The sequence below is a fragment of the Drosophila obscura genome, unplaced genomic scaffold (assembly GCF_018151105.1).
Source record: "Drosophila obscura isolate BZ-5 IFL unplaced genomic scaffold, ASM1815110v1 contig_185, whole genome shotgun sequence".
NCBI classification, from domain to species: domain Eukaryota; kingdom Metazoa; phylum Arthropoda; class Insecta; order Diptera; family Drosophilidae; genus Drosophila; species Drosophila obscura.
Window position 1 is genome coordinate 410,892 of NW_024542773.1, and position 17,422 is coordinate 428,313.

Here is a 17,422-nt window from a genome sequence, read left to right on the forward strand (position 1 = left end):
GTCCCCAGCAACAACACCAAGAGTAGCTTTCCCTATTATATTTTTTTTTTCTTTCTACGTCTTTTCGGTCAGCTTACAACTGTAAATGCTGCACGGCTAATTGGCAATGGAAGGGAACGTTCAGCGGTGCTGCATCATCAATCATCGAGGAACATGGACCGCCTGCCGCGAACAGGAACGGTCCTCAGACCCATAGCCAAAACCAAGAACCAAGAACCCCGAGCCCAGATTCCAAGTACTTACTCGTATTCTGTTTGCGACCCATTAATATTTCAGGTTGAGTTGTCAACGAATCGCAAATTACCAAACAGCTTAGCCGAGTGGCGGCACGGTGCCTCAAAAGGTACTGCGGGCTAAGTGCTAGATGCTGATTGTCTCTGGTTTGCCTTTTGGCTTCTGTCTGCTCTCAGCTGGGGCTCTTGGCTCTTGGCTCGCCTTTTGCTTGCTTTTCAAATCAAAACCAAAAAATCATTAATTAAAATGTAGCTTTCCCCTGCCCTTACGCCTTACGCTGCTGGAGTGCCAGGTGGGTGTGACACGAGTGGTCGGGGGGGGTTCCTAACTGTCAACGTTCGACATTTATAATGCATACATCATCCATAATCGAGCTCATAAATGATTGGGCAATCAGGGCCCGTCGATAAGGGGTCGGCGCCAAGTGCTGCTGTCGGACATCTATCGGTTCCCTGACCCCTGGAATATTCCCTTGCGGTTGCGGTTGTCGGTTGCTGACAGGATTTGCAACTCCAGCTCTGTGGCAGCTGCTTGAGTTTGTTGCCCGTGACAGCTGATGAGTTTATCAATACTTAGTGCATTTACCACTCCTGTGGCAAATAATTAACAACAACTTGGATCTTTATGCTTCGAAATACTTATTTATGTTAAGCACTACAGTTATGATTTATAAATTTTGTTTTGGGGCGGCCGTTTTTTTTTTTTTTTTTTGTTCCGTTTTTGCGGCACGCGACTAGTGGCATTTTTGTTCAAAACTCGTAGCGGCTGATAATATTAAGGGAAAGACGTTTGAAATTAAAAAATTTGAATTCGAATCAGCAACCGAATATTTATTGAACCAGCAACAGCAAGTATTCCGGACATTTGAGTCGACATGCAGTCACTTGATTCCTAGATGTTAAATAACCGTCACTCAAGCAAGGAAAATGATTATTTTTATATTTATATATGTATGTACATATATGTAGTCCCTGCAATCTCATTCGCTGTGAAGCTTGTTTTCAATTGGATTTCCTGTTCATCTGCCGCTGACACCGGAACAGATTCCGTTTGCCGTTTGCCACATTCCACATTCCGCTTGGCTCCGTTGCTCCACTTGAAGCCATAATCCGGTTACCGTTACTCCACTTTGGGGGCATTACGGGATGCGGTTGGGCACAGAATGTGGCGGCTTAAAAAGAAATCGCGGCCGGGAAGAAATCGCCCAGGCAAATTGCAAAACTTTGCGCGCCAGCTTTGAATGCCATTAAGTGCTGTAGCCACAGGGACTAGGAGAGAGACGAAGGACTAGCAGAGAGAGAAGGAGTGGCGGCGGTGGAGGAGGGGGGGCCCACACACGCATACGGAGACAAACACATTGCCTGCCAAGTTGGCATATTTAGCCATGGGTTCCCCGGCTCCCCGGCTCCCCGGCACCACCCAACCGACCGCATTCCCAAGTAAAATATTGTGACGTTGACATAATGGCAAAATCAAACACGCACACAATGCCGAGGGGTTTATGCGTTGCCAGAGCAACATTACAAGAAATCATTATTCCAGATATCAGACATCAGCTATCAGTCACAAGTCATATTGTATGGTAAAGAACTGCTTGGGACGGGAAGAACAAGGCAAGACTGCACACTCCAGGCATCGGACAAATCAGGATACAGGATATTTAATTATTTGTTACACTGCAATTTCCACATAGTAAAACAGTTATCGGTGAGCTGGCCTTTATATTTGTCTCTGAATATGGCAAAATATCCAAATATTCATATGCTCGTATTCTATTTAATGGACCACTAGAGAAACTATCCCAAGCTTGAAATCGAAGGAAAACGAATCAATTATGTGGAAAGTCATGCAGTTAACTTACGAATAAAATTCAATTTGATTTAATCTATATATATAATAATCACAATACAAAGGATAACAAAAAGAAAAAAAAAGCAAACTAATATTATATAAAATATGCAATTAATAGAAATAAATAAAAATATATATGTATGTATAACAGTTTGTCCCCAGGGCAGTTTAAACTATTCCACGTATAAACTATTTGGCACCCTCTCTCGCTCCTCTTTTGCCTCTGCCTTTGCCTCTCCATCACCTTTCAGAGCGTAACGAGATTGCCGGCAAAGCCACCCACTGCTCCTGCCCACTCCGTCGGGGCAAATGTTGACACTACAAAGTAGCAAAAGTAGCAAAAGTTGTTGCTGTTGCTGTTGTTGCTGTTGTTGCTGTTGTTGCTGTTGTTGATGTTGATGTCCTTGTTGCTGTCGTAAAACAGCAGATGAGTCCATGTGTGTGTGTGTGAAACACATAAATATGCATTTCCATTTCCCAACAGCAGCCATCGGGCCATTGCATGTGAATATTTTTATACATATTCATTGGCTTGGCCATGTCCATGTCAATGTGGGTTAGTGTGCTCCTGCTGCAGCTCATACTCCTGCTACTTCTACTCTCTCTCTCTCTCTCTCTCTCTCTCTCTCGCTCTGGCCGTGTCTGGCACCTGCAACACGCAACTCTGGCCATGCCATGGCTGCATGCCCATGCCCCATTTGCATACTTAGCTGCTCACCTATCCCACCATCCACTCGCACTCGCATGCCCCTCTCAACGCCTCTCGCCAGTCACGCCTCTCTATATAATGTCAATAAAAGGCAACATCAACCGATTTCGACTCTGTTCTGTCGCACATCGAATTAAAGCACGTTGCATGCCGACTCAGAGGCACTAGGGGAACTGCAGGAACTGAAACTAGACTCAACTGCAGCTGCAAATGGGAAATATAAAATTAAAATATCATGAATCTTCTATACATCTTTATTAAAACAAGAGTTAGATGACTGAAGAAGATTTATTGGAAAACCTGTTGAACATTTGAATGCATGGGAGGGCATTGGATTGGGGCGGGCACCTAAAGTCCTTCGTTTTAAATCTTATCAATGGAGAAAAGTCTGAATATAATAGATAATATCTTGTTGAAACAACAACGAGCACGCATTTGAATGCTAATAAATCGGAAATAAAGCAAAGAAAAATGTGATACGACACAGAACCAGGCAAATGTTCACAGACAACGACAACTCATAGCAAGTCAACAAGCTACATATAAAAGAGGAGAAAAAGGGAAGGGGACAGAAAACCCCCTTCAGTTCGACGCCATGTCCGTGTCCGTGTCCGTGTCCATGTCCATGCCGTGCGATGGCAGCGCGTGGTTTACACATGTTACCTGCTTACAACCCACCCGTTCAGCAATAACAACCGCCATTAGTCGGCCGACTGACTTACTGACTCACTGACTCACTAAGCAACTGACAAGCACACCGACTGACGCACTGAATGACTGAGCACTTGAGTGCCATTCGGTCGATGTATGGGACGGGTGCAGTCAATAAAACGATATTTATTATGAATGACAACATTTGAAATGTTCCAATTACGGCCAAAGTACGAGTACTCTGATAAACTCCAACGGATACGGGCATTCAACTAGATAGCTTACATACCCACTGACAGCAGCCACATTGTTGCTGTTGCATACTGTGAGCATGCGAGTATCTATGTGTGGAAAGGTATTCATGACTATGTAGGTTGGCTGCACATAAAACGCTCCCGTTGCGGGCTTCATTTATCAATGGGTTGCTTCTACTATCGACATGTATCCTTCCTATATTAAGTGTTGGTTGCACATAAATAATAATAACAACAGCAAGAACTTTTACGTCGATGTACAAGCTATGCAAAGTCGAGCAAGCCCATTCGAATGAAACGAGCGGGAACGTTGTCCACATCTACCGCAAAACTAATAAAGTATCTCTTAAGTTTAGAGTCTAAACTCTGAATTGCGGGATAAAAGCACGAGTACGCCTTAACCAAAAATATGATATATTCAAACTGGTAGAAGGTCACCATATCAATTTAAGATAACTAAGCGAATATAAATTAACTTAGTTTGCATACAATATTTTTAATATTATAAATCTTCATTTCTCTTCCAGCGGACAGCTCGTTTCTTTTGGCCAACGCACAAATCGTCGATTTTCCGATCGTCTACTGCAATGAGTCCTTCTGCAAGATCAGCGGCTACAACCGGGCCGAGGTCATGCAGAAGTCGTGCAGGTATGTGTACGTATTGCCGATTTATTCTCACTCCGAACTCGCTCTGTTCTCGTTGTTGTTTCCTGCTGTTTCTTCCCGTTATTTGTTCTCGTTGCTGATGCTGTTGCTGTTTTCATCACTTTTTTCATCTTATTACTGTTTTTGATGGTTTCATGGGTGTTACTCTATTAGTGTATTACATGTGCTAACACGCGCGTATGTACGAAAATATTTCATTCGTTCAGTTTCTTTCTTGAGATATTTGGATGCCTTAATGGTGGCACGAACTAAATGCATGTATGATGGGTTAAAAAAATTGGATCCACAAAATCTACCACTTAGCTGAAAATTCATTATTATGCCCGGTACTCGAAGAGTTTAAGGACAGCTGAATCGATATATTTATGTCCTGTCTGTCCGTCCTGTCCGGCTAGTTCTCCGAAACTACAAGAGCTAGAGGAATCCGATTTTCTTTGCAGACTTCTGTGACACAGAATACAAACTCTCATGGAAAGTGTGAGCCAACTCAAGATATGAGGTAAAAAGGTAGAGTCGCGGCCACTGACGAGACTCACAACCTTCCCTCTCGTTATTTTTATACCCTAGCATTTATTGGCCAGAAGTTTGTCGTGCAGGGAAGTAAGTGTAGCGGAGCTTTAAAGGCATAAAAAGGGAATACATTCCTGAGTTTTAATTGGCTAATTGATACACAAAGTCATCAAATAGTCCATCAGTCCGTCAGACCATTTGTCTGTCACTCTGCAGACATTTTTACTTGTATATCACGTATCACTGTGTTTCAGTATCGTATAACTGTCACAAGAACAAGCGATCTGGATGGGTATCAAGAACTTTGGTCCCTGAAGCTGAAGTTTCCTTAATAATTTATTTTATTTTAGTTTATTCCTTTTTCCCAGGCATTTTATTTAGTTGTACTCTTAATCTAGATATATAAGTATATATCCCTATCTACCTCTTTCATTCTGCTTTTCTGTTTAAGTATCTCTTTTGCTTTTATCTCTATTAGCGTTGCATGTTCATTTCGTGTGTAAATATTAGCTTTTTAGCTGTGATGCTCAAACTGTAAGCTACATAATCCTACAGAAGGAGGAGGAGGAGGATAACGGCCAGAGAGCCAGAGTCAGAATCAGGATCAGAATCAGGGGAGAGTGGAAATAGATAGAGGGGTGTGGGAGGTGCAGCTGCCAGCTAAGAGGATTGCCAGAGATTGTAAGAGATTTCTGCTGCGTCGCCTCCCACACTGTTGTACTTCCCCCACACCACTCCATGGATCCGCTTCCATCCACACTGTCTATCCTATCATTAACAGCATGCTTACGCACCTGGCCTGAACCCCACCGCACCGCACCCCACTTCCCCTGCCCTGACCCCATTAGAGCCCCATCCATCTCTGGCCGTGTTCATCTGCTTAACGGCTTATCCCCAGCTGTTTCTGGCGAACAATGAATGTGAAGTTCATTTATTGTTTTTCGTCTGCTCGTCTGCTTGGCGTAGTTTTCCTTTAATTAATTTACCTTTCGTTCCCGTACCGTCAGGCCATTCGAGGCGACCATTAAAAATCCATTGTCGAACCTTAATGCACTTTGCTGCTTAATGCAAATGGACAGCTCTTCCATTCACTATCTTCGCCGCTCCGTTTGAGTGGCCTTTGTTTATAGCGCAGTGTGCAACAATTAAGGCAGCTGCAACTGGATGCTGCCGTTGAGAGGTGGGAGCAAGCAGCAGTTCCAAGAGGAGAGGAGAGCAGAGGAGCGAGTTCGCCCTAGTTAAGGATAGGATGTTTGTGGCTATTTTTTCTGTTCTTTCGTGGGTTGCCTGTTCCCCTTTCCATTTTCCATTTCCCATTCCCATCTACATTTCAAATTGCCTTCCGGTCTGGTTGCGCACCAAAAAAATATACCATGCAGAGCTTTGGCGATAGATGCCGCGATGGGGAGAGAGACAGACCCCAGACCCACGACCCACACACAAGTGTTAACTGCATTTGTTTGCTTTAATTTGTGAAGAACTATCCCCGCCACGCTCTGACCTCAAACAGGCAGCTCATAAATCAACAAGCGGGGGCCCCATACAGAGGCCCATGGATTCCGTGAATCTCCCGAGAATTGTGTGTAATTCGCAGGCCAAAAATTGCCAAACAGCCACACGGGCAAACACACACAAAGAGAGTGGAGTAGAGCAAGGAAGCCCAGCGTCACTACTTACCTCACCTCACCACACCTCAACGCACCTCAACGCACCTACTAAACTTGCAGCATCAGCGGATGATTCCCCAGTTGCTTGGCCCCGAAAAAACCATAAACTTTTTAATGCCAATCTACCGTTTAGCTAGAGATATGCATACCCATACCCATACCCATACCCCCACCCCCTTTAATTTGCCACTCCTCCCTCACTCCTCTCTCCCTTCATCTCTCTTTAAGTGTCAGTGTGTGCTTTTTTGACCTACTTTTTTGTTGTTTCTGTTGCTCTGCTCTGCTCTGCTCTGTGGTTGAGTGTGAAAAAAGAAAAACGAAAAAGATTAGCGAAAACTAAGCAAAAAGAAAACGAAACTCAAGCAGAAACGTTGACCAACGAAAACCAAACTTAAGCAAAGATAAAAAGAGATGCAGAGAGAGAGAGAGAGAGACAGAATGGCAGATGGGAAGTAGAAAGCGGAAGGAGAAGGAAACCGATATACATAGTTTAAGCGGCTAAGTAATCGTTCAGTGATTCCTTTGATGCCTTTGCCCAACTGCGTGCCTTTTCCATGCAACTTGGAAGTAGTCTGGGCAGTAGTCCTCTCCGAACAAATCCCCCTAACAAATCTCCGCACAGTGTGTGTGAGAGGGGGCAGACAGAAACTGTTCAGACTGGCACCTACATATATACCACGGATCCTGTCTACCCAATTGAGCTGCAATCCAATATAACTCCAGTGGATGGGATAGCACTCATTAGCCTGCATAGAAGAGCGAACAGATTGCTCAGCGAACCAGCACAACACCCCCTGCCGTTCGACGACCATAAAAACTTTATTTGCTCTACTTTCTACTTTCAGTTGGAATTCGATTTGGCAAACTTCCCCTGAACAGATGGCACTCACACCAAACGTAAATTTAAGTGCGCCAGAAATAATTATACCTACTTATTGTTTCCGCGGCTGGGGCACTGACCCGAACTCGAGCCAATCCGAACCAGTATCAGTTCCCCAATGTTAGCTGTTCAGAGGTATAATAGAAATAGGATATAGAGGTATAATACAGCTAATGCGTACGATTCTGAAAAGTAGAGATATCTTTCAGAGGGACAAATTTGCTTAGAACCAGACTGACCAGCGACTGACATCGCTAGACAGACGCAACATGCCATCTCGATCGAGCAGACTACTACACTGGGTGGGATCGGAAATGCTTTCTCCTGTTTATCAGAAACATCTGAACAATAACAAACACCAATACTGCTGAATAATGCTGAATATATTTAAGCCATGTAGCAGACCATCCAAATAAAGTGTCTATGTATTTCTAAGCCATGAATTATTTGTGGGGAATTATTCCGTATTCCCTGATTCTCCTTGGAACATGGACAATTTGGCATGCACAACTTCCATTCGATCCGAAGGTAGATATATCTGCCGCTGTGGAGCTTTCGCTGCATTTGTATGCTGTTCACATATCCATGTACCATATACCGGGCTAGAAATGTTCGCTTTTGTAACCCAATTTTGTTTTGTATATTTTTGTTTTTTTTTGTCTGGGTTTATGCCACATACACACATATACAGACTTGCACACACACACACACACACTGCACTGGGGGGAAAAATAGTTGCCGAGCTGAGCGGCGGAAATGAGGCGCCCGCTGCTCTGCCAGAGCCCGTGACGTCGCCGATTCGCTCGAACATAGTTTGTTGAACTTTTGTCATGGCACAAATACATTTGTAGGGAAAAAGAACAAAACAGAAATTAACTGTTCTTCCCCGTATTCCCTCCCCACTCGTTTCTGCGTTGGGCTTCGTTCGCTCTTGTTCCGTTTTTGTTTCATTACCGATTCGTTTCGTTGCTTCTGCTGACGTCATGGCATGCGATTCCCAGAAGTATGCAACACTTTTTGTACTGCAATCCATCCAGTGCCCTGGCTGATGATGATGATGGTGATGGTGATGCCATCGGAGCTCTGTTTTGTGTGTGTGTGTGTGTTCAGCTCAATAACGGAATGCCAAGCATGTTGCAAACTTTCCCAAGCAATCAACATGAAAAGAAGCAAAAGTTTCGCCTCAACTTCCACCGAAAAACATGAGCATTAAATATTTACTTTTCATGGGAAATTATCCCAAAACGAACACCAGCGGCCAGGACAGCCACACTGTGTTCGGTTCGGCCTTTGCCTAGATTTCATACTGCATTGATTGGCCACACAGTGCGAGCTCCACTGGGCAACAGCTCTCTCTCTCTCTCCCTCTCTGGGGTGGCCATACCTTGGTGGTGGGAGTAAGTATTCCCAGGATTGACAGCTTTCTTAAAGGCAAACAACTTTCTGTAGTTTCTGTTCTTTAATTGCTGCATTTATGAATATTAAAGAGGTTGCTGTCCGCCCCGTGACACTTCACTGTAAAATACACACCGGAAAACTTTCCGAATCTAGACTCGACAAACGTTTACTTATAACCTTAGGGCATCCTGAGAAAGTGTTCAGCTGGACACTCGCATTCGGACTACTTAGTGCCACTTCGATGGCCGCCTCAATTGGGGAAATAATTTGGCATTCGAAAGCAGTTATTTCCCCTTAACATTACTGGCCCTGGACTGTGTGCACCCCCATCTAGCCCCATCCATCCATTCTGGTTTGGTTCGGCACTTTCCGATTCACTTTGCGTTCCTCTGAATGTTTTCTGTGTTCTGTTTTCTGTGTTCTGTTTTAGCTTTTGCAATTTCTTTCTGCATGTGCATGTATCTGTTGAATCTGTGTGTGTGTGTGTGTTTTGGTGTGCGGCATGCATCGGGCTTAAAGCTAACCAAGAATAATACCTCGTTTGCTCTTTCCAACTCTCTTTGCACCACTCCCCCTCCACACCCCCATCCAGATGCGGCTTCATGTACGGCGAGCTGACAGACAAGGAGACGGTGGGACGGCTGGAGTACACGCTGGAGAACCAGCAGCAGGATCAATTCGAAATATTGCTCTACAAGAAAAACAGTGAGTAGCGGAACACCCCAAGCCTCTAGCCCCAGACCCAGACCCAACCCCAGACCCAACCCCAGCCGTAAATCTAGTCCGGACTCCCATTCGATTTGTGCGTATGCTAAATGGCTTGTGTCAGATCTCCTGGTAGTCGCAAGCTGAACCCAAATCAAAGTCTACCCACCCCCCGGGTCATACATTACTTGGTTTTTTGGCTCGTTATAAATGGCTGCAGTTCGTAGACTTCATCTCCGGCCCCTGACTCCGGGTCGCAACCTTTCATAATTCATTCGTTTCCAGACCACCTGACCCCACCACCCCACCTTCCACACACCCCTTTCCCCAGCCGCTCTAATGCCAACAAATTGGGTCTGAGTGAGGCGCATCAATCAACCTGAGACGAGCCCACAGTGCCACCATCCAGCGACTACCTACCCCCGCCTGTAATCCTATATGTATATCCCCCAGCCAAATCAAGTGGAATCAAGCGTAGGCTAGTTATTAGGAAAGAGCCAAATGAACAAGTAGCAGCCAGCAGCCAGCAGCCGCCCAGCCCACCTCTCATATTGGCAGCGAGAGGGGCCTGGAATTGGAATTGGCAAACCTATGAAATAACGCCTTCGAGTATCAATTTTCAGATGTGCAGTGTGGCTGCGCCCTCTCCCAGTTTGGCAAGGCGCAAACACAAGGTATATATGTACACCATCACGTTGGCAGTGTTGGCAGTCCGCCCGCACCAATATTCGTACTTCCTGTTGCATATGGGCATGGGTATGGGTTCGGGGATGAGATGGGGTCAGTGGGTGGGGAGCATTAGTTATGCATAAATCAAGTGCAGCCACTGGAGCATCAACAGATGGAGCAACAACAGCCACAGATGGACCGAGCAATGCCAAATCAGGATCTCAATTGAAATTGAACTCAATGCGGAACTAAAATGAGTTTTCAATCTGGCAGCAATGGCAAACCATTGCCAACCAGCAGCAGATCTAAGCAAAATATTTGCTTTGTTCCTTCTGCCCCCCCGCCAGTCTTATTGGATTCGGGCCCAAGCGGGGGCGCGACAATAGGAAAACTCAGCCGCACAAACAAAAGAGCGAAGCTGCGGGAAATCCAACAGATTGAATATCGCTGACAGGTGTCTCTGGAGGGTCGAATGCGCTCGATGCGGGGATTGAGGATGGGGCATAGGCACTGGCACTGGCAATCGCACGATTTGGATGAGTTTGGACAGCTGACAGATTTTTATATGCCAGTGGCGATGAATTAAATCTGTTCGGCTCAATCAGCGTTTAATAAGAACAAGGCAGGGGTATGGGGTATGGGGAAGGGGGAACATAAACATTGACCGGAAACGAAAACGGAAGCGGAAACAGCAAATTGCGCTTGCAATTAGATAATAATTATCAATTCCCGCCCACACTCTCACTTACGCACACCAGCGGAGAGAGCTGCAATTATTTCTGATGCCAGTCACGCCCCCACAGACAGTGCCGCACAAAACTATCAAAACTCAATCTATTTAACGTACAGTCTGCTTTGACTCCGATTGGGGGCCCAGATCTCTTCGAATATTGGAGCCCATTGAATCCGCATTGTAATTAGCGAATGAGGCAATCGATCAGCCATCAGATGCTATCCACGGGCCTACGACAATGCAACGCACTGTACATGCATGCAATTTTCATGCCACACTCTGCCCGGCCATTTGTCTGCAATCGGCATTTGGCATTTGGCATTCGGCATCCAGCATACATTATCGAACGTTTCATATCAATAATTGCAATCCAATGAAATGTTTGTCCGTCCCTGATCTGTGGGTTGGGGTCTGTGGGGTCTGTGGGGGCCTGTTGTGACCTGTTGTGACCTGAATTCGAATGGGATTATCTATCTATCGTTCGGAAAGCGCAATCGACTGTGGCCACACAGGACGAGCAGTAATGACGACATTATCATGCCCCATCATCATTATCCCCCTTCGGGCTTATGGACAATTTTTATTAATTCTGCCCTTTTTGTTCTGTTGCCGCAGAGACCCCGCTATGGCTGCTGTTGCAGGTTGCGCCCATACGGAACGAACGGGATCTGGTTGTGCTATTCCTGTTGACGTTTCCGGGATATAACGGCCCTCAAGCAGCCCATCGACAGCGAGGATACCAAGGGAGGTAAGTGGTTATCGCTTCTGATATATGTATATATATACATACGTACATATGTATGGTATGTACATAGTTTGTGCATATGTATGTATGTAGCATCCGATCTTACTATCCGATCTGTTCCCCAACCCAATCCAATCTCTCGCTCTGAGGTAAGGGTATCCATTCCGCACTCTCTTATCACTCTACTGTTCTGCTCTTTCTTTCCATGTCTACACACGCACACACACTTGCACCCCACACACACACACACAACACAACACACCCAAATACACCACACAATATACATACACACAAACACACACACACACACACACATGTATATATATTATGCTTACACAAATTGAACAATTCAACAACAATTCAACAACAACAAAAAAACTCAACGAAAACTCAACAATAAACCCAATTCGATCTGCAAACAATATATGTATCCGTATACGTATCCGTATCGCATCGTACCGTACCGTACCGTATCGTACCGTATCGTATATCTCTCTAACTCTATCTCTGCCGTTATTTTTTGGTTCGTCTCGCTCCGTTGCGATCTCGGTTATGTTACGTTTCTTGGTGTCTGTGTCGGTGTTGTCATCCATTGTAGCGGTTAATCTATTTTTGCCAGTTTTAGGTCTCTCCAAGTTCGCCAAGTTGGCCCGCTCGGTGACGCGGAGCCGCCAGTTCAGCGCCCATCTGCCCACGCTGAAGGACCCCACGAAGCAGTCCAATCTGGCGCATGTGAGTCCATCACCAGTCCACTATACCTATATACATATGTATCCTTGGCTATATGGTATCTTTTTCACTGCAGATGATGTCACTGAGCGCGGATATTATGCCACAGTACCGACAGGAAGCGCCGAAAACGCCGCCACACATACTCTTGCATTATTGTGCATTTAAAGCAATTTGGGACTGGGTGATATTGTGTTTAACATTTTATACCGCCATCATGGTGAGTGATTCTCCATCTTTGGATCTCTGCTTCCATCTCCCATCAGCCCTACATCGTTTGGAAACCCTTCATCCTATCCTCTTGCCTCCTTTGCCATTTACTCCTCTTCATTTGATCATCTTTCAAATCTATTCCTCGCTCGCTCTTCTCCCTTAGCTTGCTTCTCTCCTTCCATCTAATCTCCTAATTTTCCTTTCTTTTACGCTATTTATTTTTCCTTTTTTATCAGCGCCTAAAATCTCTACTCCCCCTGCTCTCCTACCTATCCACAACGCCAACATTATGCATGTTAAACAACGACTTGAACATACTTTTTGACATGGGATAGTCGACTTTCAGGCAAGAGGAAAAAGCAGGGCGTTGCCTATGTTGGGAGCCCATGTTCCCCTGGCATTAGAGGGCATTAGAGTGCCCATCACTCAATGCGTGGCACATATGTATGCATGTGTATGTGCACAAAGCAGCCTCCGACGCCTTTTCATAGCCCCTCGTCGCTTGTCTGCTCAAATTGTGTCTATTTCCGTCAAGAAGATGTTAACATTTTCGCTTAAATTGCGCTCTGCCCAAGTTGCCTCAGCAAGATCCGCACCCGCAGCCCGCAAGTCCTCATCCGCATCCTCACACATGTGGCCCTCTCTCTGGTTGAGGTCCCAGCACCCACCCCCACTAATTCTCTGTTGTCTGCCAAACCAAAGTTGCACTTTGCCGTTCTATGGCTTTTTCTTGTTTCAGTTTTCGTTCTCTTATTGCTTAATGATATTCTGCGGTGCGAGTACTCGTATTTCTTGCAAGTCTTCTTCTCTCCTGGTTGCTTGTGGTCTCTGGCTTAGTTACTGTCAAAACTTAAAGATAAACTGACATATCTGAAGCTTTGCCAGTAGCTCCTGGTAGCGGTGGTGCTGGGTACGATTACAATAAGCATGATGGCAGAAGAGTACAGAAACAATGCAGGGAAATTGTCACTAGTAAGAGGAGTAAAACATATTGGAGGAAATGTCTCTTTCAGCAGAGACAAATTAGGGAGGGAATGGATGGAAAATCCCCACCTGATTCTATTGATGACTGTCTAAAAGCAACGCCTGTGGATATTTTTTCATATAAATTGGGATGCTCAATCTCGAGCTGGTCAGAGCTGGAGCTCTGTGTGTTCCGTTGCCCTTGTCTTAAATATTCACAGAGGATTCGCATGGTATTTGCTGTCATAAAATATGCTCCTATTTGCATTAAATAACATCTCAGATCTGGGCTCTGTTTTTACCGATGTTAGCACCGATTCAATTGGCCCTTTGCTTACACGAAACTGCAAATTTGCTGTAACAAATTCTGCTACGTGTGAATGGCTGTTGTGCAGCAGCAGCAGCAGCTTAAAGCAAACACCTCGCAAAGCTCCATCTGGCACAAATGCACTTGCCTGGGATCGTATGGGGCTCGAGTGCAAGTCAAGGAATCAGATAATGCTCTTGGCCAGACATTAACGTTCAAACTGGGTGCAAAAGGGGCAAGCAGAAGACAGAGGCAGGGGTAGGGGTAGGGGGCAGAGGCAGAAGCAGTGGCAGACAAGTGCACACATTTACATGACCAAGTGGCTGCTCAGACACTGCTCTGCAGCCCTCCTCTGAACACCATTCTACCATATTCTACGCCCAGCCGTATTCGAGCCTGAGCTTTAGGGGGGGGCTGGGGACGGGGGGAGGTTGTTATGTTTTATGTGCTTAAATTAATATGCTCAGCTCTGTAGCAGTGGCAGAAACACAGGCAGGCAGGCAGTCAGGCAGGCAGTCAGGCAGGGCAGACAGACGTGTGTAATCCAGGCAGCCCCCAACCCAAGCCCCGCCATGATAAGAGGCTTGTAACTGCCACTTGGGGCAACAGTTGAGAAATCAACAATGGGCCAACTGTTGCTCCTGCAACGGAGATTCAGTGCCAGGAACTACAGCGACAAATCTTCAGTGAACAAAGACATCCAGGAGACAGTTTCCCCACGCCCCCAGCCTATGTACATTTTCCATCCACACATTCGTACATCTTCAGGCATTACTCAATGGATGAGAAGATTGTATGCGCCGATCCGTGTTTCATTTATCTTAGCCCTCCTAGTGCTCCTCCTTATCCTCCGCCCAGTCCGCTGTCAGCTGAGAAAGTCTTAAGAATCGATTTACTGACTCTGTTGATTTCTTGCAGGTGCCATACAATGTAGCGTTTAAAAATAAAACCTCAGAGGATGTTTCCCTTCTCGTGGTGGACTCGATAGTCGATGTTATATTCTTTATAGATATTGGTAAGTGGCGGTTCTCTATATTCCCGCAGCCATCACTGATCCTCTCTGTGCTCCATTCTAGTGTTAAACTTCCACACCACATTCGTGGGCCCGGGCGGCGAGGTGGTCAGCGATCCGAAGGTGATACGGATGAACTACCTCAAGTCGTGGTTCATCATCGATCTGCTCAGCTGCCTGCCATACGATGTCTTCAATGCGTTCGACCGAGACGAGGACGGCATCGGGTCCCTGTTCAGTGCCCTCAAGGTGGTGCGCCTGCTGCGCCTGGGCCGGGTTGTGCGAAAGCTCGACCGCTACCTGGAGTACGGAGCTGCCATGCTGATCCTGCTGCTCTGCTTCTACATGCTGGTGGCCCACTGGCTGGCCTGCATCTGGTACTCGATTGGGCGCAGCGATGCGGACAATGGGGTAAGGCCCCATGCCCCATGGATGCCTCATCTCCGAAGGATAATCTATTTCTCTTTTTGAATATGCCCATCCCCATCCACACACAGATCCAATACAGCTGGCTGTGGAAGCTGGCGAATGTCACGCAATCCCCGTACTCCTACATCTGGAGCAATGACACTGGGCCAGAGCTGGTGAACGGGCCGTCAAGGAAGAGCATGTATGTGACGGCCCTGTACTTCACCATGACCTGCATGACCTCGGTGAGCGGGGCGCAGCCCTGAACCACATTCATGCTTACCGCAAATGGATTCCTCAACTCTCTCCGTATTTCTCTACCCATCCACAGGTTGGCTTCGGCAATGTCGCCGCGGAGACAGACAACGAGAAGGTGTTCACCATCTGCATGATGATCATTGCAGGTGCTGTGTCCTTAACACGTTCCGTTGCCGCGTCCAAGTTTCTGAATACCCCGCACACGCGTCACGCTTTTAAATAGAACTCGATACCGATACCAATACCGATCTCGATCTCGATTCTGATTCTGATTCCGATTCTCGCAATCATTTAAAAGCTAAGCAATCAATTTGCGCCGCTAGAACTAATAAACTGCTCCAGTTGGTATAGCCTCATTTAGCCACACCGTTTTTGATTGAATTCTGTAGCCATGTCCGCCATGTAGCGCTCTTTCAGCATTTCAGCATTCTGAGGTGTCCTTCATCTGTTCTATCGTCATCCAGTTGCACAATTCTTCTTTATGTGTTTACTCTATACTCGTTACTCGTTATTCGCTACACATTATTCGTTATCCGTTATGTTTTACTCGTTACTGTAATCTTTGCATTCGCATTATCCCTTTATTCATTACCTCGTCTCTCTCCCTGTGTCACTGCACAGGCACAGCACTCGATCAACCAAAAGGAGGCAACGACCCCAGAGAATGCTGTGCCTATGCAGTCCCTTGAAGATTTCCCTCTCATTCGCTACCATACTCTGGCTGCTTTCTCTGTCTCTGTCATAGTCCATTCCATGTGTTTGCTAGTCCAATCTGTGGCATTTATTAACGTTCTAGTCGCGCACCTGTGCGTCTTTATTTTTTCGCAGCGAGTAGTTGAATCAGCGAGTTTCAGCGCACACTGATAACTAAACTATACTGCATATATGTATGTGTCTTTCTCATCTCACACAAACACCAGAGGCCTGACACCTTACACCGACACATCCAGTGTCTTCTAGCTGTGTGTCCAATGTTAATCTAGAACAAGAAAGAAACTATCAAATCATACTCTGTGTACACTGCCAGCTTAATCTTAATCATCACACTCTACTCTCTCTCTCTCTCTATCTCTCTTTATGTATACGTTTGTTTGCGCTTATAGCTCTGCTTTATGCCACAATCTTTGGTCATGTGACCACCATCATACAGCAGATGACCTCGGCGACGGCCAAGTACCACGACATGCTCAACAATGTGAGGGAGTTCATGAAGTTGCACGAGGTGCCCAAGGCCCTCAGTGAGCGCGTGATGGACTATGTCGTCTCCACGTGGGCCATGACCAAGGGTCTGGACACCGAGAAGGTGAGTAATTCGTAGTGCGTTCGCATCCAGCAGTAGCCGGGGATCATGCCAGCTGGCTATCTATTTGGGAGATCCCCCAGTGCAATGACTCCCTTAGATCAAATAGATCCTAGTCTCGGGGGTTGCTTAAGCCTTTTTTATCGCCAGCCAGCTTTCAGCTCCAAGCTTCATTCCAAATGCATCAAATTATATTCAGAGAAAGGACTGAGAAGACTTTTAAGTGCGTTCAAGCATTATCTCAGCAGGGATATTTGAATATTTTGAATTTTGAAAGTTCCCAAACTTATGGGATCTCGATATTAATAAGTATTGGGCCAAGGGCTACCCCTGTAAATACTTTAGTTAGCTAAATTCTATAGCCTATAGCCTATAGCACTTCAATCTATCACTCTATCTAAAGCACACTCGGCATACACACTCACACGTTTGCATTAATGTTTACATTATTCATCAATTCCCTTACATATGTATGTATGTATGTTTTTCTCCATGTGCCAGTCGCTACTTAGTTATTTGTTACTTAGTGCTAACGAATCGTCGCTATCATCCATATACTG

General features: G+C 45.7%; 1 protein-coding gene across 1 annotated transcript in view; it reads left to right on the top strand.

Moving 5' to 3' along the window:
- The window catches only part of LOC111071658 (potassium voltage-gated channel protein eag), a 41,240-nt gene that overhangs the window by 15,082 nt on the left and 8,736 nt on the right, over window positions 1-17,422 (top strand). Inside the window, 12 exon segments of the mRNA XM_022363128.2 lie at window positions 4,227-4,347; window positions 9,413-9,525; window positions 10,149-10,199; window positions 11,543-11,619; window positions 11,621-11,675; window positions 12,292-12,404; window positions 12,478-12,621; window positions 14,803-14,899; window positions 14,961-15,307; window positions 15,394-15,549; window positions 15,636-15,708; window positions 16,666-16,865. Of these exon segments, the coding sequence (XP_022218820.2) occupies window positions 4,227-4,347; window positions 9,413-9,525; window positions 10,149-10,199; window positions 11,543-11,619; window positions 11,621-11,675; window positions 12,292-12,404; window positions 12,478-12,621; window positions 14,803-14,899; window positions 14,961-15,307; window positions 15,394-15,549; window positions 15,636-15,708; window positions 16,666-16,865 (1,547 nt within the window).